The sequence below is a fragment of the Melitaea cinxia genome, chromosome 2 (genome assembly GCF_905220565.1).
Source record: "Melitaea cinxia chromosome 2, ilMelCinx1.1, whole genome shotgun sequence".
Lineage (NCBI taxonomy): Eukaryota > Metazoa > Arthropoda > Insecta > Lepidoptera > Nymphalidae > Melitaea > Melitaea cinxia.
Genome location: NC_059395.1, coordinates 10433233 through 10455192, shown reverse-complemented (window position 1 = coordinate 10455192; position 21960 = coordinate 10433233). Strand labels below are relative to the sequence as shown.

At 32.0% G+C, this 21960-nt stretch overlaps 1 protein-coding gene across 1 annotated transcript in view; it reads left to right on the top strand.

Annotated features, from left to right (window-relative positions):
• LOC123659474 (multiple C2 and transmembrane domain-containing protein-like) overlaps nucleotides 1-21960 on the top strand; it is a 48739-nt gene that overhangs the window by 18710 nt on the left and 8069 nt on the right. The window contains exons 3-10 of the mRNA XM_045594689.1: nucleotides 2832-2965; nucleotides 7467-7610; nucleotides 8870-9050; nucleotides 15794-15987; nucleotides 17555-17774; nucleotides 18170-18315; nucleotides 21082-21221; nucleotides 21501-21568. Coding sequence (XP_045450645.1) covers nucleotides 2832-2965; nucleotides 7467-7610; nucleotides 8870-9050; nucleotides 15794-15987; nucleotides 17555-17774; nucleotides 18170-18315; nucleotides 21082-21221; nucleotides 21501-21568 — 1227 coding nt within the window. The remainder of the gene's footprint in view (nucleotides 1-2831; nucleotides 2966-7466; nucleotides 7611-8869; nucleotides 9051-15793; nucleotides 15988-17554; nucleotides 17775-18169; nucleotides 18316-21081; nucleotides 21222-21500; nucleotides 21569-21960) is intronic.

Here is a 21960-nt window from a genome sequence, read left to right as displayed (position 1 = left end):
TATACAATCTATAGCGATGTAGACACCCGATCATGTTCTGCGCGAGCCGCATTCGTGAGGGGCTTAGAGTCTTTTTGTAAAAAAATAAATATTGACGAGTTGTATATTGTAAAAAATAAGAAAAACAATCTATTGATTGAATGGTTAACCAAAGAAATAAATAATAATCCAAAGTGGTCCGGACCACGACTTTGTGTTATTAATGGAGTAATGAAAGTAGATGACGTCAACGATAGAAGAGTGATTTTAAATGATTTTCATTTACTACCCACAAGTGGACATGCAGGCGTTAGGCGCATGCTAAATAATATTAAACGATATTATTTTTGGCCAAACATGTGTGAAGATGTTAAAAAGTTCGTAAGAAGATGCGATAGCTGTCAAAAGCAAAAGCACTCCTTACCAACTAAACAACCTATGGAAATAACAACAACAGCTAAAAGCGCTTTTGATAAAATTTATTTAGATATCGTTGGACCATTAGAGAAAGATTATGATAATTTTTCATACATATTAACTGTTCAGTGCGAATTAAGCAAATACGTAGAAGCTTATCCTTTAGAAACTAAGGACAGTGTTAGTGTAGCTAGAGCTTTTGTAGAAAATTTTATTCTTAGGTATGGGGTACCGCGGGAAATTGGAAGTGATCGTGGTACTGAATTTATGAGTAGTACTATGAATGAGGTATGCAAGTTGTTGCATATCACACATATTTCATCCACTGCGTATCACCACGAATCTTTAGGATCTTTGGAAAATACTCATAAATCTCTTAATTCTTTTTTGAGAATACAAACAGATAACAATTCTAGACATTGGAGTCATTGGTTGCAATATTGGTGTTTTTCGTTCAATACAACCGTACATAGTGAAACAAAGTATACACCTTATGAACTTGTTTTTGGCAAAAAATGTAATTTACCGAGCAATTTATTAAATAATAATATAATAGAGCCTTTGTATAATGTAGATAATTACCCTAAAGAATTAAAATATCGTTTGCAAAAATCTCAATTTGATGCTAGGCAAAATTTAATTGGAAGCAAACAGCATAGAAAATGTATTTTTGATAAATATGTAAATCCTATAACTTATAATAAAGATGATTTGATCTTAGTTAAGAATGTAACAGGAAATAAATTAACTTGTCCAATTTATTCAGGACCTTATAAAGTCTTAGAAGACATGTCATCAAATGTGAAAATTTTGAAAAATGGTAAAGAAGAAATTTTACATAAAAATCGTACAAAACTTTACTACACTTGATATTATATAAATTTATTCGAAATTTCTGTCATGTGTAAATCCTAATATTGTATTATAATACAAATTATTACTTACATATATGTATTGTTGATTTAAGTTAAGAAAAAAAAAATGTAACCTTAGAATTTTTTTTTTTTTTTTCATTTTATGGGGCGTGTAGTGTGCCTACGATATAATAGTATGTAATCCATTTATTGGAGTAGTAATAAAGTATATTTTCAAGCCTTCGGACGTGTTTAATTTAATAGCCACTGATCTGCACAGTACAAACTATAACCTAACTTAACGACTACCTGTGCCTGCGACTTCGTCCACGTTTTGGGTATTTGCATGTTCTACGTGATTCTTTAAATTGCCATAACTTTTTTGTTAATGAACCGATTGACGTGAAACAAACAGTAAATGTTAAGTTTAGCTCTTACCATATGAAAAACACATCTAAATCGGATAAACTGTTTCTACGATTCGCGTGCACAAACGCACAGACAAACGGACAAAAATTCTAACAATCATTGTTTTGGTTATTATTTGCATTTATAAAGGTCCCGATAATATTTTTTCTCATATATCTTCCATGTACAGACAGTCATCCGTTACATTTTAATTATATGTATTGATTATTTAACTGTACGCCGCGTTGGCGCAACGGTCACAGCCATGGATTGTACCTGTTGCGCTGGCGGTTGCGGGTTCGATCCCCACACATGAACAACATTTGTATTGGCCATACAGGTGTTTGCCGTGGTCTGGGTGTTTGTGCAGTCCGTGTGGGTCTCCCCACCGTGCCTCGGAGAGCACGTTAAGCCGTCGGTCCCGGTTGTTATCATATACACCTGATAGCGATCGTTACTCATAGTAGGGAATATATCCGCCAACCCGCATTGGAGCAGCGTGGTGGATTAAGCTCTGATCCTTCTCCTACATGGGGAAAGAGGCCTATGCCCAGTAGTGGGATATTACAGGCTGAAGCGTAAGCGTAATTTAACTCTACAGTTCTACAACTTTTGAAAGAACTACACACACCGGCATATTTAGCGAAACATAAAATAAAGGTTCGATATCAGTATCATATAAGGTTGCTGGCTGGTTTATACGTCATTTAATTTAAAAAGAAATATTTTCAAATTAAGAAAACAACTGAACATCACATTTTATGCAATTGTTTTAATTTTAATCAAATACACCTTATCAGGAGCGAACTTCGAGTATTTCTTCCTTCTGAGTTTGATTTAAAATTTCATTGAAATATTTTGTTAGTTTTTTTAATCGCGTATCTTTTTGGAGTTGAGGACTGAATTATACCTGACTTAGCCCCAATAGAGATTGCCAAGGCAGTCGAAATGCGAAGAAATAGTCAAACCTACAGAGTAAGTAGATTTTAAAATAAAACCATATTTTTTTTAATTATGGTACTTTTTTTGTGTTCCGCTAAATATGCCGGTGTATTTAGTAACATTTATTAACAAAAGTTAAATCTATATTTTCCCCGTGATGCTAGAAAAAAAGTTACGTTAAATTATTGTAAGATATTGATACAGATCTCTAAAATTAAAATTTTATTTCAGTATATCTTAAAAAATCGAAAATTTGAAGTTCTCAAGAAATCGTGGTCTTCAATTGTGAACATAGTATTGATTGAAGCCAAGGATTTGCCAGATGCTCCAGCAAACGGATCAAGCGGTCTTTACTGCAAGTTCAAGTGAGTATACATTTTTTTTACGTATTTGATGCATTTAAATTTCTCCTAGTGTCCATTAGTACAGTACGTGGAGTCGAAATTTTGTCCTAATAAGTAGCAGTAAGATAAATGTTCTTAAAAAAATCGAATATTCGAATTCGATTTTAAAAAATTGAATAGAATTTTCTTTTATATACACTTATTCATCCACCTCGCTACTATGCGATGACCGTAAGGTGAAAGAAATGTTTTTATACTTCATAATGTCGTAGGTAGTAAAAGTCTTAATTACAGGTACAGGATAATTGTGTTTGCTCGCAAACGAAAAAAAACCGACTTCAATTACATCGACGAGTAACACAACGTAGATCGACGAAAAAATAGTCAAGTAACTACGCGTTATCAAAGATTACTCAAAAAGTAGTTATTAGATCTCAATAAAATTTATATGTGACCACATGATAAACATCAGCTTTCGATTAAATTAAAAATTATCAAAATCGGTACACCCAGTAAAAAGTTATTGCGAATTTTTGAAAGCTTCCCTCGATTTCTGTAGGATTCCATCATCAGATCCTGTTTTCCTTATCACGGTACCAAACTAGGGATATCCCCTTTCCAACAAAAAAATAATTATCAAAATCGGTAGGTACATCCAGTAGAAAGTTATGTGGTATAATACAACGTAGGTCGACGAAAAAAGCGTCAAGTAAAAACGCATTATTAGATATAACTCGAAAAGTAGTTGTTAGATCTCAAATAAATTTAAATGGGACCAAATGACACACACCACCTTTTGATCAAAAGAAAATTTGTCGAAATCGCTCTACCCAGTCAAAAGTTCTGAAGTAACATACATTTAAAAAAAACAGTCGAATTGAGAACATTCTCCTTTTTTGGAAGTCGGTTAAAAATACGAATTATATTTTCAAATAACCTAAGGGGTTATTCTGCTATCTGCATCTAAAAGCAAAACCCTACATCTGACCTTATTATTATCAAGATTCTACTTAAAATACCCATTAAATTTAGCAATTTTACTCAACTTTAATAAGTAAATAATTATTAACATTAATTTAAATTTAAATTTTATTTCATATGCAATTTAATATTGTGGTCTAAGTGTTATCTATCAATTTTATTTCGTAAACTTAATATGAAAATAAATACCATAGTCGAGTTTCAATTTGAAATCGAGAATTAATTAATAAGCAAATGGGTTTATCAATATTTGCTAGTAATAATTTAAATTTTGTTCTTTAATTTGATGAATGATTCAGCAAAGTCTAATTTGGAGTACGTTTAACCAATTTATATTTATTTATAACCTTCCTTCGAAGAATATAATTATTGTGCAATTTTGCTATAATTATGGGTTCTGTTTAAAATAAAACAGCTGCTCCGAAAGACAGACTTTAGACACCTTTTTTTAAGTAAATATAAATATATACTCGTTTATAAATATAAATTGTTTGTCTCTATATCGCATGAGACTACAAACTACTTTACAATAAAAAAAAAATTATTATTTTATTATTTATTTATTAAGAAAACCAACAGCGTTTCAGTTAATACATACTATAAAAAAATTACAAAAAAATAAGGCCAATAACAAGTTTCCCGTTGAGAGTTCCCGGAACCCGTTGGAGTATTACAAATTTGTATTTAATTTGTCGGTAGGTAATAAGGCCACGACACTGTATTGAAAGATCGAAAAATGACAATCAAATATTTTTCTGCCAACTCAGGGATATCTTGCAACAGTGTCAATGGATTCTCACTAACGAATCTAGCAACCTAGTATGATAAAATAGCTTCCGCGTAGTGAGTAGATGTGGTCGTTGTCTGGGCGTTTGTGCTTATGTATTATGTGCTTTTCCGGACTCCCGACCCAGGGGAAATTCCTAATGGGGGCCTTTGAGTGTAAAACATTTCTTTATTAAAAAAAAATAAACAAACTCTATTCATGAGTATCTACTATAGTCTAGAGAAAGGAAAAACAATTAAACACCAAGGTATTTGTAGATTATATATAAAAATACTAAATAGAATAAAAAATATAATAAATACAGTACAATAAACTGACCGTAAGTATTCAATTAAAGCGAATGCCCTTGATGAGGTATGTAAATTATTCATATTTAAGAGCTAAAATAAAAAGTATTTATTAGTATAATCGGAATATGAAATAAACATATATGAAAAGCATAAATCATGAAAGCTTATAATACAGTATAAATAAATTGGTATAACCATTTTAATAGAGTAAGAAAATCTAAAAAGAGAGGTGAAAGTGACATAGAGACCGCTATAAAAATATTAACATGGGCACAAAAATATACCTATAAAGGATATTTAAAATTTACAAAAAAGAAACGCGAATGCGTAATCTTATCTCTTGATTTGTAAGAGAAATCTATATTGCCTTTTTCGAACTCTGCTAATGATAAATGTTAGTCTAGTATGTAGACTACACAGATTCATGTGATCTGGATTTTTTTTGTTATAAAACTAGGTTGGCAAACAAGCGTACAGGTCACCTGGTGTGAAGCGATTACCGTAGCCTATTGACGCCTGCAACACCAGAGGCATCGCAAGCGCGTGGCCGATCCTACCCGTACCTTCCCCAGGGTTTTGGTCACCTTACTTACCACACAGGAACACAACACTGCTTGAAAGCAGTGTTATTTAGCTGTGATCTTCTGTACAGTCGAGATCCTACCCCAGTCGGACTTCTCCAGATTTGAGCAGGATATTTCCTGCTGTGCCCTACCTCAATTGTCTTTTTACTTGTGTTGTACATCACACCGACACAATACCATCTCCTCTGCCCCTAGGTTGCCTGGAAGAGATCGCTTTTCAGCGATAAGGCCGCCCTTTGTGCCTTATGATACTCTGTCTGTCTGTCTGTGTGTTGGGGATTGGGTCGGCAATGCGCTTGCGATGCTTCTGGTGTTGCAGGTGTCTATAAGCTACGGTAATTGCTTACCATCAGGTGAGCCGTACGCTTGTTTGCCGACCTATTGACATAAAAAAAAATCCTTATTATTTCTGTATTGGTGTACAATAAAGTGTATTGTTATGTTATGTTACTTGTGTTGTGTTTCTGAACCACCAACACCGGATTTTTATTGTATTGAAGACCGTATCGGTCTTATTTTTATGACCTGTTAGTTTGACACAACCGCACTTTTATATTGGTGTGAGTATCGCCTAAAACACCGACGATTCGTGAGAGATGGATATTTGTATTTGTACAAATATATATTTCCGGGTTGCATGTCTGTGCTTGTGAATTTCCCCACCATACCTCGAGAGCACGCTAAGCCGTCGGGCGTTGTTATTATAAATACCTGATAGCAATCGTTATTCATATTAAACATATCCGACAATCCGCAGTAGAGCAGCGTGGCGGATAAAGCTCTGATCCTTCTCCTACACGGAGAAAGAGGCCTATACCCAGGGTGGAATATTACAGGCTGGATGTTGCAGTTTAACATACAAACAGGATACGTTTAGGAATTTAATTTTACTAACCAGGATAAGTAAACAAGAAGTAACTATTAAAATAAAAAGCATTTTCATGATATAAGTATTTTTAGTAGATACATCAAAATAATGCATTTAATGTTACTACTATATTGTATATTAAGGCTAAATTTTAAAATATTGTATTATTAAGATAAAATTAACTTCTAAATTTTGTTGTTTGTTTAATCTACGTTTTTTTTTTCTCTAATGATAAACCGGTAATGAAAATGAACATCGTCTCAGTAAGGCCGCAATCATGTAAATGCTAAAAGCAGTGCTGAGTTTCGACACGCGAACGCCGCGTGCGCTTTAGTATAAAAATCAAATTGAATTATAAAAGAGTATTATAGTGTAGTGTTTCAACTCTTGTTACTGGACTTAAATGTTTTTTCTACATCTGGTATCTTCTGATTTTAATTGGTTTTCGTCTCTACAATAATTTAGAGATGGTAAAATCCTTACTTCATCCTAGTAGGTCAAAAACACTTCAATCTATTTTTCACCAACACAAACCAAACAAAATGCAAACGCTATAGAATAAAAATGCGCAGTATACGCTTCAAAATTATTTATCGCTTTAAGGAAATCGTTTTCAATCTTCATAATAGGTAATAAAAAAAAAACAAAGTAAATTTTAAAACAAACTAGCTTTAACAGTGATAAATTCACTATTAAACGCACCCTGTTTACATATCCTAAATAATTATATTTTTTTTAACGACAAAGAGAAAACAGCATTATTTTTTTGTATTTGTATTTTTCCACTTCAAAAATGGCTAATTGGTTACTTTGTATGTAACATATACATTATAAGATTTTAAGCTTCCACGGTGTGTATGTTTTTGTTGTTAAAAAATAAACATTGTGTATATGCTTGCTTAACGCACGGTCAAATAAAATTACAAATAGCTTATAACTGTTTTGTATTTGTTATGTTAACTATAATTAAAGAAGTGCTTTATCAGTATTTTAATCACGGTATTTATTTAAGGCTAGGTACCGAAACTCACAAGTCAAAGCAAGTTCACAAAACGAAGCCGGTATGGCGGGAGAGGTTCAACTTATACCTCTACGAAGACAACTCTCTTGAGGTCAATGTATGGCACAAAACGAAACAGAAAAATTTCATGGGCCGGTAAGTTTATACGTAACTAATATAAAACACGTACACATACACAAAAACTTGGATGATATATTCAATCGCATTTTGTGCTTTTTAAACCGAACGTTGTTTTTAATCGGAGACATTAATAATATTTCAGCAAAATAAATTTAGCTGGAATTATCGGCAATTTGTTTGCATCTTTTTATTTTTGCTTACACCCTTGTAAATATATAAGCAGATTTATATTTAATGGTCATTTTTGAATTATATTAAATAATTATTCATTTTCGTTGTATAAAAATACATTGATGTGTATGTATATATATGCTGTATGGTGTCGGCCGATTAGAATAGCACCACCCCCTTTCTTCCCGTGGGGGTCGTACAAGGCGACCGAGAGATATAACTGGCTTAAAACAATCAGGGTCCAGGAGAAGGAAAACTTCATTTGAAACCCGGAATGGAGTCTCCGTCAAGCATTCGTGGCATAGCTCTAAAATGCGAAAGACTCCTGCAGCCGAACTGGCTCCACACGTATCATCTCGTCGTTCTTGTGGGCCTAGCCAGTGAGGTCGAGAGGGTAGCGCAGAGCTTAGGCAACTCTGCGTTTTCCTGAAGAGTGTCCTAAGCGACACAGTGTCTGTCTGACACTGTCTAAATCGTCTGCAATAGGCGGATAAGGCCAATGAATATATACGGTCGCATTGAGTAACCTCCTCCTTTTTTGAAGTCGGTTAAATAAAAGCATTTGTTCAAACGCCCTAATCTCAAAATCACGAAAAAATGAAAATTAAGAAATAGAAATGCTATAATTTTCTAAGAGATTGCCTGTCTTTTGAAGAATGTTATAGACCACGACATCGTGGAATTACCACAAAGACCACATTTACATCGTAAAACAGTAGTAATCGTATAATAAAACACTTTTTTCGGATTTTATCGCGGTTTATAGTCCTCCCGTGACCATGGTTGCTGTAAAGTATCCGAAACGTCGGGAATCAAAAGTTAACAATAAACCGCGATAAAATCCGAAAAAAGTGTTTTATTAAATGAGTAAAATTCGCGTAAACATTAGAAAACAGTAGTAATCGTAAATGTTTATCAATCTTACATAAGTTGCCATTAAATAATTATACCTTTCTCACATGGATTTCTTACATGGAGGATGAGGCCTATGCCCCAAATGAGATGGGATGCTTAAAGCTGAATCATCAAGTACTTAATTATAACTTAGTAAACAAACTTAAGTTTGAAAAATGGGTATCTAAATAAAACAATTAATTTATCAGGTGTGTCATCGATTTATCTCAATTGGAAAAAGAAAAAACACACGACCTCTGGCAACAATTGGATTGCGGGTTTGGTTCAGTGCACCTGCTAATCACTCTCAGCGGATCAGAAAGGTGCATATCAACTGAAAACGTATTAACCAACGGCGTACAACATGAAACACCTAAGGAGGATAACTTTGTAAGTAACTAAGTCATTTCCTCAACTTCTCTTCTATTTCTCAGCTTCTCTTGATCCCCAACGTAATAAAATATCATACAATAAACTTTTTACAATAGTGGAAACCCTACGTATGCAGATCCGATTTGTATTTTAATCTTAATATATGGTCAAAATTTCACATCATATAGATGTTTGACGTCGTGTCGATTAATTTATTAGTTCATTAGTTATTTTACGCACTTAACGAAATATATATTTAATATTTTACGCACTTAACGAGATAAATTTCCATTTGAACATAATCGGCTAATATAAAAAATTTAAGTGAAGGAAAATGTTGGGTTTTAAATGCAAAATTTTTAACATAATTATATAAATAAACTATATAAATTGATCATGGCCATTTCCGGATATTTGAACATAGTATATCATAAAATTATGTAGTTACAATTGTCGAATTTATCTATTCCGAAATGTGATATTTATTAAAATAGACCTTATATTTTAACTTATTTAAATTTTAAAATGTGTATTATATGTAATATTTTTATTAGGTACCAAGTGCTCATGTTCAAGCTTTACGAACAGAAATAAATAAAATCGTAGTTATAATAAGATAAATTACATTAAACTAAAAAACCTTAAGTATATATATATATATACATAATGTAATAACTAAAAAATATTATTAAAAGGAGTCCCCTTAGGCAAGGTTTTGAAGATACTGGCAGCGTTCCCCCTTTGAATAGCTAGACTAATTCTTTGTCCGAAGTAGCTGCCAGCTCTTCGGTCTCCTGTGACGTCGAATAACCTTTTTGCTATTTCCTTAAAAAGTCTTATAGCACTAGGACCCCACGGACCAAGGGTTTCGACACCGAATGGGACAAAATCATATTCGGAGCCTAGACCCCTGTATTTGTATGTTTTAGTTTTTTCAGCCGCTTCACAAGCCGCACCAGCTCTGTTGTTGGTTCCATGTAGATGGGAAGGGGCCAGCGTGTCTGAACAGGTTGCATCCTATACCACACCTGGCCCATCTTCCATGGAATCAAACTCATACCGTCCGATCTCTTGCCATCGTCTCTTGCAATACCAGTCGTCTCAAGTAGACTTGGGGCGTTGACGTTGACAAGGGACCGGCGTATGATATCGTTAAGTGCGGCATGTCTCGAGAAGCGGCCTGCACTTTTTTGGCATGACATACCGTGATATCCTAGCTTGTCGACATCACTGCCACAGGGACATTTATGAGAAGCGCAGACCGGAACCCCAAGCCGTAGACTGGTTGCGATTCGGAACGTGTCAGGCTCACGAAATGTTCCTGTATTTGACGAAGGGTACGCGTGAAGCCAGCAGCCGGCCTCATGCGTACCCACGGCCAAAAGCCTAGCACGCGCCAAACCTGTACTACAGCTTAAAAGATTGTCATAAGTCAATTTGCAGTTTATGTCGTCCCAGCTCCTCTGTTAATTTGGAGAAACTGGAAAATTTTGACCTGGGCATGCAATTAAGAAAGCGTTTCTAGCTTCTTCCAAACCAGTAATCTCAAAGTTTGAAGGGGATACCCTTTAAATGAGATTAGCTGAACTATGGACAAAAGATAGGAAGGCTGGTAAAGCAACACTGGAAATTTTGCGAAAAATATATATTATATCTAGTATATAAAGTTCTCGTGTCACGGTGTTTGTAGTTAAACTCCTCCGAAACGGCTTAACCGATTATCATGACAATTTTTATGCATATTGGGTAGGTCTAAGAATCAAACAAAATCTATTTTTTATCCCCCTAACTGTTAAGGGTAGTCCACCCCAAAATTTTTATTTTTTATTTTTAGATATATTATTTATTTCTTATTTTATTCTGATTTGGCTTTAAAAAATATATACAACCCTAAAATTTCACCCTTCTACCACCAACCCCTATTTTTAAATAGCGTTTAACGCCAAGACAACGTTTGCCGAGTCAGCTAGTATTTTATATAAATATATATTTATATACTTATATGCCGCTCAATTTCTTTTCAAGCCATAATAAGTTAATGAGGAACGCTTTACATGTATAGTAGCTACTTGGGTCTTGTGTCGAGGATTCGGAAACACGCACACACAAACATAAAAGCTATCACACACAAAAAAAGAATAAAACCTGCAACATATAATGATATAATTATTTTAAAATTACGCTTGCCAAAATTATGTGAATCGTTGAAGGTCTTACACAATAATATATCCATTAATAGTGCTGTTTACGTTTTATACATGATTACTATTAATTGAAAGGCTAAAGGTTAGCATCCTTTAGAATATTAAATTGTCATTTTAGTTGTGACGCATTTTCAAGAATAATAAAATAAGAAAACGAATAGTTTATCTCCTGTATACTTTTTATACATACATATACGAAATGAATACTTACAATTCATATCATTACACTTATTCCCGATCAGCATATAAAATGTTTGCCCTATATTTATATGTATAGGGAGCTATATCGACTATTCGAAAGCTATTAACTAGAATTTTTTAATATCGATTATCAATAATCACCTTACAGCATACAGTAGCAGTGTAGTATGCGAACCCGTCAGCGTAGTTAAATATAAAAAAAATAGTAAGAGTTAAGGACCTATACGATAAAACAGTGGCTATTCATATTTATTTAGAATACGAGGACTTTATTAATAAAAGCTGTCCTAATATTATGTTAAAGATTGATCTTAAAGTGAATAAAAATATCAGTTTAAGCATATTACTTGTTTTTGAAATTAATGAGTTCAACTCTTTTAATACTTGTAAGCTGATATAATGTATGTATTGTCAGTTGATTGTAATATAAAAATGGCTATTTTCAAACATTAATTCAGATGAAAAAATGTATTCACGTCTTCTCTGTTAAAAAATAATAAAATAATTGTGTTTGCTTGCAAACGAAAAAAAAAACCGACTTCAATTACATCGACAAGTAATACAACGTAGATCGACGAAAAAATAGTCAAGCAACTACGCGTTATCAAAGATTACTCAAAAAGTAGTTATCAGATCTCGACAAAATTTATATGTGACCACATGATAAACATCATCTTTCGATTAAATTAAAAATGATCAAAATCGGTACACCCAGTAAAAAGTTATTACGGATTTTCGAGAGATTCCCTCGATTTCTCTGGGATCCCATCATCAGATCCTGGTTTTCTTATCATGGTACTAAACTAGGGATATCTTCTTTCCAACAAAAAAAGAATTATCAAAATCGGTACACCCAGTAAAAAGTTATTGTGGATTTTCAAGAGTTTCCCTCGATTCCTCTGGGATCCTATCATCAGATCCTGGTTTCCTTATCATGGTACTAAACTAGGGATATCTCCTTTCCAACAAAAAAAGAATTATCAAAATCGGTACATTCAGTAGAAAGTTATGCAGTATAATACAACGTAGGTCGACGAAAAAAGCGTCAAGTAAAAACGCATTATTAGATATAACTCGAAAAGTAGTTGTTAGATCTCAAATAAATTTAAATGGGACCAATTGGCACACACCACCTTTCGATTAAAACAAAATTTGTCGAAATCAGTCTACCCGGTCAAAAGTTCTGATGTAACATACATAAAAAAAAAAAAAAAAAAAAAAAAAAATACAGTCGAATTGAGAACCTCCTCCTTTTTTGGAAGTCGGTTAAAAAGAAACAAAAACTGACAAAAAGCTATAATCGTGTTTGCTCGTAATCGAGGACTTCAATTTACACCGACAATATAACGTAAGGTAGTCGAAAAAACAGTCAATTAAATACGCATTATTAGGAATAACTCAAAAACAATATTTATTAGGAATAACTCAAAAACAATATTCCTCAGATCTCGATCAGAATACTGCAAAGAGCTGTTATTTTATGTAAATGCTAATTGTCACTACCCTTTTGACGGAAACTGAAACCAGCAACTCAGATCAAATGTTCTTAGGTCAATGTTTATACTATTGTTCGAATACAGGTCAGTTCAACGTGGAATATGAATTGTCAGAAAAACATATTTACTCACATTTACATATTTCTTGGTACGACGTCTAATATTAAAATAATTACCATTTTTTTTAACTTAAGATAATACTTTTAATCAATTAATTTTTTTTTAATGTATTCCTAAATTTGAAGATTTACACCGAGTTGCACGAAAAGAAATTAAAATTTAAGTAGTGATTAAACTAATTTAATCGCAAGAATTGTATGATTGTGATAATGGATATTTTAATCTTGTGAGATACTAAATACTACTTAGTGCGGTATACTGCTGCGTAATTCAATATACAGGATAACTTTTTTCAAAATATTGACGTCAGAACTCATTTAATATTTTTATAATTTACAAAAAACGCTAAGCTAATAATCGTGTATTGCGTCATGAGACGGAGGAACGGTTTTCTTCTTATAGTGACGTATGTGTATATTTCATAGCCTCATTCAATTAATACGTAAAATTGGTTTTTGCTTCTGTTCTTGGAAAATACGTCGTGTTTTCCCAAACATTCGATACTAGCTTTTGTCTGCGGAGAATTTATAATTATGTATATACATTATTACATTCAGTATTCCACTTACACAATATGCCTGCATCAAATTTTAGTATTAGCATTCAATTTTTAGTTGGTTTTATAGGAACACAATTTTGTGACTCTTCTTGTAACATACTTCTGATATCTATCTACCTGATTAATATCTAATAATTGCAAATCATATTTCATCTCTATAATTTTTTTGTAATAATATAATAACTAAACAGTAACTATACATATAATAACCGGTTATAATATAAAATAATTTTTAACAAAAAAAAAACCGACTTCAAAAAGGAAACTAAAAAGTGAAAAATAAATTTACTTAGTACAAAGTAATTCGTATTTTGATGTAGTTAATCAGAAATGATTAAATAAATATTTTATAATTTTGAAGTCGGTGCCAAGTAAAACCATAACTACTCTAGTATCTACTCATAAGTTGTATTCAGTTTTCTTTCATAATTTGTTTCATTGACTATTAGGTTGAATACTGTTATTATTCTGTTATTGTTTTGACATATCTAATAATATTTTTTGTACTTGTTTGTTGTGTGTGTGCTGTTTGTATTTGTTATTGTAGCCAGGTTGTTGTAGTATTTACTTGGCACCAACTTCAAAATTATAAAATATTTATTTAATCATTTCTGATTAACTACATCAAAATACGAATTACTTTGTACTAAGTAAATTTATTTTTCACTTTTTAGTTTCCTTTTTGAAGTCGGTTTTTTTTTTGTTAAAAATTATTTTATTTTACAATTTTTAGTGATGGGTAGACCTAACAAGGATGCTTTTTCTCTTATGTCGGGAGTTCGGAAACATACACAATACACAAGCACAAACACCCAGATCATGACAAACATCTATATGACCAATACAAATGTCTGTCGTGCGCGGGGATTGAACCCACTAACGCCAGCGCAACAGCCGGCGCTGTGACCGCTGCGCTAACGCGTCGACATACTATGAGTAAAGTTCGCTATCAGGTGTACGTAATAACAACCGGGACTGACAGCCTAGCGTGTTCTCCGAGGCTAGGTTGGGAGAACCACAAGGATTAACAACTAGACCAAAAATAAATATTTATATAAACATAAATATCCACTCCGAGCTGGAATAGAACCCGCGACCGTCGGTGTTTAGGCGCCGCCGACACGGCACATGCACCATTATATCAAAGCGGTCGTCAAACAGCAAAAGGTAACTGCTGTAAATTGTTGAGAAATTCCCTCGAGTGTTTATGGGCTCTATCATCAAACCTGGTCCTGCGAGACAGATGATCACACCGCAGGTAATTGCTATAAATCGTTGAAAAGTTCCCTCGACTATCTTTCGTCTCCATCATCAGACTTTAATGGCACTTGTAACTCATATAGGTGCAAAGTTCTCATCAATAGAAACGAATTAAGTTCAAACAGCAGGTAATTGCTATAAGTCGTCGAAGAGTACCCTCGACTATCTTTCGTCTCTATCATCAGACTGAAATGGCACTTATAACTCATATATATGCAAAGTTCTCATCATTAGAAACGAATTAAGTTCAAACAGCAGGTAATTGCTATAAGTCGTTGAAGGGTTCCCTCGACTATCTTTCGTCTCCATCATCAGACTGAAATGGTACTTATAACTCATATATATGCAAAGTTCTCATCATTAGAAACGAATTAAGTTCAAACAGCAGGTAATTGCTATAAGTCGTTGAAGAGTTCCCTCGACTATCTTTCTTCTCCATCATCAGATCGACTCCAGACCATTATTAAATAGTAGTGCTTTATAGTACTTAATGAAAACATGATTAAATTTACTAGTCACCCTTACGATTTTTGAAAGTTTTCCTCGATTTCTCTGGGATCCCATCATCAGATCCTGGTTTCCTTATCATGGTACCAAACTATGAATATCTCCTTTCCAACAAAAAAAGAATTATCAAAATCGGTTCATAAACGAAGAAGTTATCTCCGAACATACATAAAAAAAAAAAAAAATATATACGGTCGAATTGAGTAACCTCCTCCTTTTTTTGAAGTCGGTTAAAAAGACCTTGCATAATCATTTTTTAAATAATAAAATAAAAAATTCATTAATAAAAACTAAACCGAGAACGCAAAGCTTAAAAACATGAAGATTTGTCTTCTCGATCTAAACTTTTTATTGAAATGTGAAGTCACCAGTATAATTATAAAGATAGCAGTTATAAAATGGAGATTATTTCAGATGTGGTATAAACTGGACGACTGGACCAATGTCGGCCAATTATTAGTAACAGTGCACGGAGCGAAAGGGTTAAGCGCTCTCAACATAAGCGGAAACGTAAATTCGTTCTGTGTTTTGGAGTTGGACAACTCGAGGATTCAAACCCACACCGTGCGAGGCACCTCAGAACCGAACTGGAATAAAAGCTTTACATTGTAAGTAATAAGTTAAAATATACATAACCAAAACCTTTGCCTACCTGGGTGCTTTAAGTCAAACGAACTGTACCTAATGACAAATATAATAAATACTCCTTATTACGTTTAACCTGACATAATAAATCGCAATCAAACTTATTCAATTAGAAATAAAACTTACGAAACGTAACTCTCTCTCTTTTTATCTTCACTAACTTATTATATCTCTCAACTTCCGTTTGCCTCGCGCAATCACACTTTTCGTAACGCGCCAAAAGAAAATTCAATTATATATATTTTTATTATTATTATAAATTTAACCAAAAAGTTTTAGTCACCTATAGAATGTTTTGTTACCATTGAGTGACATAGGCTATATTTTAACAGGAGAAAATGGATTAGCTATATTTGTGTGAAAAGCTTAAGATGTTCCATACTTTCCATGAACTACGGATTATACATCAATACCAGATGTCCTAGTGTTTCTTATGCACGGCATTGATGCTTTATTTGTGTTCGTGTTCTATAAATTATTACGAAATCGTTCATTGTTCGTCATCAAGACTATAATGAATCATTTCTCATTAAAATTTATATTCCTTCTTGTAATTAGATCCCCTACAATGAACGAATATTTACTTTTAATATCATATAGTCCTACATATATTTATTTATTTACTAATTAATAATTTTAAAAATATATTATACCTATATCCCAAAGATAAAGAAAATATGGTAAATCAACAGTCATTTTATAAGGCATTAGTGTTACACAACCTGTAATAAAAGTTACATAACATGGTTCTATTGTTTTTATAAATTATTATGGTCCTTTTTGTATGAGCTATTGGTAAACTTGTTTATTATAGTGTCGTTTTAATTACGCAAGAATAAAAACCTATTTGTAAAAATTATATTTATTTAAACTAATTACCTATTCGTGTAAAGGAAATCTTACTTATTAATATTTTATTGAAGTGTCAAGTTATTAGTAATAGTAAGATTCTAAAATACAAACAGTATTGTGTCTTCGAGTCTCCTGATTGAATTAAAGCAATTACAATTCGTTTTTGAATTCATTAACCCATTGCAAAAGCCATTTCAAATACAAAATAGGCCAGTATTAAAATCATGAAAATTGTTAAAATGCGTAAATATGTTATGTATGTGTAATAAACATACATAATTATATAGGCTGTGTGGCTACGGCATTAAATGATATAGCCACCCCCTCTCTTCCCATGGGTGTCGTAAGAGGCGACTAAGGGATAACACAGTTCCATTACCACCTTGAAACTTATAAAACCGATGGATGGCGAGATAACCATCAAACTGATGGCTTTGAAATAAGCAGGCCGAAGACGGGCTGTAGCGTATTAGGTGCGACAAAGCCAGCCCTGCGGTCACAAACCCGCCTGCCCAGCGTGGTGATTATGGGTAACACACATGAGTTCGCACCATTTTTTGGCACGAACTTGTGGAAGCCTGTATCCAGCAGTGGACTGCAATAAGCTGAAATGATGATGATGATTCAAAAAAAACCTCATTTTTTATAAATTTTAATTAAATGATGACTTCTTTGCAGCTGTGTCAATGACGTTACGTCGGCATTAGATATTACCGTTTACGATGAGTGTATATTACAATCGATGAAAGGTGAGACAATCGGTAAAATAACGATACCTCTTTTAAGAATAAAGAACAATGAGAAACGATGGTACGCTCTTAAGGACCGGGCAAAACGTCATAGTGCCAAAGGAAACTGTCCAAGAATTCTGTTGGAGATGTCACTTGTATGGAATCCGGTAAGATGAAAATCGATTATCTTATAACGCTATACTACATTATAAAACTCAATTAAAACAGTAAAACAAAAAATAGTTCCATAAGTGCACGGTGGCGTCATTGGTTTTTCACAAACCGGTCAAGTGCAAAATTAAGGTTTTTATTCCAGTAAATATCGCTACTGTTATAACCATATTTCAAGTATTAGATAACTTTTAAAATCAAAAACAGCTTTATTCAAATAGGCTCCAAGAGCATTTTCGAATCATCATTTTACAAATTAAAACTTTAAAAATAAACTATTATAAACATTTTTGAATATCATATCAAAAATTGACCATTACACAAATTCGCAACGACAAAACAAATCATATTTTATACTGCCAAAACGAGGTTGACACTTTTTTTTTTACAGATTAAAGCATCGATGCGCGTAATAAGGCCAAAGGAAACCAAATACGTAACGAAACCGGCGAAATTCGACATCCCTTTGATATATAGTAACTTGAATTTCATTAAACAGATATTTAAAGTTTTTCAAAATGGAAATGAGTCCTTAAAGTGAGTATGTAATTCTTAATAGCCATTGTTTAGTGTGTAGATATATCATGAATATTCAATATGTTACCTGTTTATGATGCAGGTCGTCGAACTAACATCGTTGTATATAAACACTGATGGAATATGCGCTTCTTATGGCTATATTAATATTTTTATCGGTTTTTTTCTTAAATATTTACAGTTAGCTTGTACATTATATTTTGGTGAGTAATTTAGTGTTAGTTACTTATGAGAAATAGTTTTCATATTATTATACCTCATTAAAACTTTATTATATCAAGGTTATACATTATTACTTTATAATTAATATTACTTAAGTTTTAATGCCTACGCACTATCACAAGTTTTACCTAAAATATTAACTTAAAATATCAACAATAACAAAAATGATAATAATCACGAACAATAAAAATCCAAAATATGTCTATCTGTCTTATAAATTGTAACAATTTTTTGCTATGTACTAGCGACTAGACTTACCGTGTGATTCTACTCACATTTAACTTCTGTGCAAGTTGTATCGTTTAAAATATAAAGTTTTTTTTTTAATATATACTTACTAGCATGGTTCTCTATCCACCTATCCTTAGCATAATCGTATAACTTAATAAATATTAACAAAATTAAAATAAATAATAAATAATATTATAACAACATATTTAACAAACGCTATGTTTTTATACCGTATATGAAAAAAGCAGTATTTTTATTATAATTTTAATATAGATATAAATATAGTCTTAATTGTTTAAAGGCTAGGTTACCCATTTTTGCTTTATGCGAAGCAATAAGCCTTGTTAATGTATTTTAGTCTGTGACTGTATGCGTAGTTAAATTTAGTTAAATTTGTAACTTTAGGAAGTGTAGAGGGAATTAGGAACGTAGATAAAGTAAATTTAGAAATTTTTGCGTAAATTCGTCTACTATTGTTATTGGGAGTATTTTAAATTTAATTTAATTTAAATTCTTTATTGCACAATAAATACACCAGTACAAGTGTGTACAAGAGGCGGGCTTAACGCTAATGCATCTTCTCTGATCGCTAATTAATCTTATAAAATGATGTCTAAATTCAAAAATATCCTAGTTTTTACCATAAATTTTCGACGAAATTACCAAAATCAGACGGTATAGGAAAATGGCTCGTTCACTAGTGTAGACTTATCATAATTTGTACATTATACTTGAACGATTTACATATAATTGTACTTGAGAGTTAAGTATCATTCTCGTCAATAAATTATTTTATTTTACTGTACATATCTGTATTGCTTGCTTGTAACTGTATTTTTTCATTAAAAAAATCTTATCAACAAATCGAAAAGGTCAGTTCGTATCGATTATCAATCAGTTATTTCTTTAAAATATTATGTAAAATAACCTTTTAAAATGTGTGATATTTTCATTTGGTCTTCCATATGACAGAAATATTCTGTAAGAAAGAATTTTTAGTATACAATTCGTTTTGAAGCCTTAAAATAGGTATTAGACATAATTAAAATACCAAACTAAAAGACTATTATACACTTAGTACCTACATATACTTGGCACTGACTTCCTATAGAACCTATCAGTAGATAACACATAGAAATAATAATATTTTATTAAAAGGAAATTAGTAGGTTTGCATGAGATTATTTTTTGTTTTTAGTTTTTAAAGTCAGTTTTTTGAAACGTAGTTTTTTTTTAGTGTCTTTAATATAGGTTGTTTTGTAAATTACAGTAAGGTTTCGTTGTTATCACTTAAAAAAAAGCCGTATAAAAATTATCGTAAACTTATATCGTCCATATGAACAAAAAATGCTCATAAAATGAAAACTGCTACTCGAAACTATTCCGCATCAAACAAAAAAGGGACCGCGTAAATCAGATCCGAAATCTCGACGTAATCATTGTAGATACATTTAAAAAAATACCAACCGAATTGATAACACACAGTAAAAAAAACATCATAAAAGTTTGACTTAAAATAAATGTGAGGTCACAAATTCGAATCTGTTATATGTCATGAATTCAACATAAAACTGAACATATTATACCCACTCATAACATAGTCTCGCGTGACATTTAATCACGGAACCTAAGAAGCAATGACTATAATATATAAACACAAATCTACTAAAAAAATATTTTTATATTATTTTTATTACTGATTTCGTTAAATTATTAAATTAGTTAACATCGCAGATTTTATTAGTACAAAAAAAAACTACAAAAAAGTGTTTTTGTTTTTTTCTATACACGGTAAGAATTAGTTGTGATAATTATTTGCTTGTCTGACTAGTTTAATTGCAAGAAGCTCATAATTATCGTTCATGTAAGCACTCGTTAAAATTAAAATCGTTTTTGGGATGCGAGAACATAATTTGAACTATTGAATCATCCTTACTCCTTTGAAGATCAGTAGATTGTAAAAATCTGATAATTGAATTCGATACAACAGAATGGATAATGAAAATTAATTTACAGAATAAATGGTATGAGTACCTCTGGAAATTTGTTTTTTGTTATTCCTATTTTTATGCTCGACCCATTTCAAATTTTTCATTTGTTGCTATGATTTCCCAACTGAATAGTTTTCGTCGATGATGATGTGTACATATTGTATGCCAATTTGCCAACGTACTATTTTTATCGTACTTTATGATCTCTCTATCGCAAACAGTAATTTAATTCCATTAAATTTCACAATAAGTATTTTCATTAGGTGTTAAATTTATTACCTCTACATCTGCACATAAACCTATAAGTGATATATGATTTTAGGCGATTATTCGAGTGGGAAAACCAGGAGAAGTCAGGCATGGCGTTAATCGGATGGCTGAGTTTCTGGTACTTCTTTAGGATGTGGATGACACCTTTGTTGCTCGTCTTACCGTTTGCTCATTACTGGCTTACCCAAAGAAGTAAGTACAAGAGATATATATATATATATATTTTTTTTTGAAATTTTGTGTACATATCGGGTAGGTCTGAGAATCGGCCAACATCTATTTTTTATACCCTTAAGTTATTGGGTGGGGGGATTTAGGGGGACTTGTAACATATATGACAAAACAACGTTTGCGAGGTCAGCTAGTATAAATATATGAATACAAATATTACACCTAGTCTCAGGTGGCTAGTCAAATTATTATAGATTAGATAAGTATCCATAATTAACAATTAATGAACTTTTGTTACAGATAACAACGCTCTCGCCCCAATAACCCAATTTGAAGATGATTACTTAGATGAAGAACAGGAAACAAAGGTACGGAGCTGATTTTAATATATATATTTTTATATACATTACGAACATAAGATACAACATATTAAATTCTAAAAATAAAAATTTAATCACAAATCACAGAAAATATTAAGACAGTGACTTGTTACTAACGCCAACCAATTAGTTCAATAAAATAAAAAAAAATAAAAAAACAGAAATAAAAAATGAATAATAGAAATATTATCAAACATTTTATTGTGTTTACATATACAAATAGACATCAAATTATTATAAGCTTAATACATTCTATAAATATAAAACCAACTCACCAAAAGAGTCATATTAGCTATTTTTAAATTATACAATAAAATAAATAAATTTAAGATAGAGAATAGGATAATAATAATTAACAAATTATGGTCATAATATTTAAA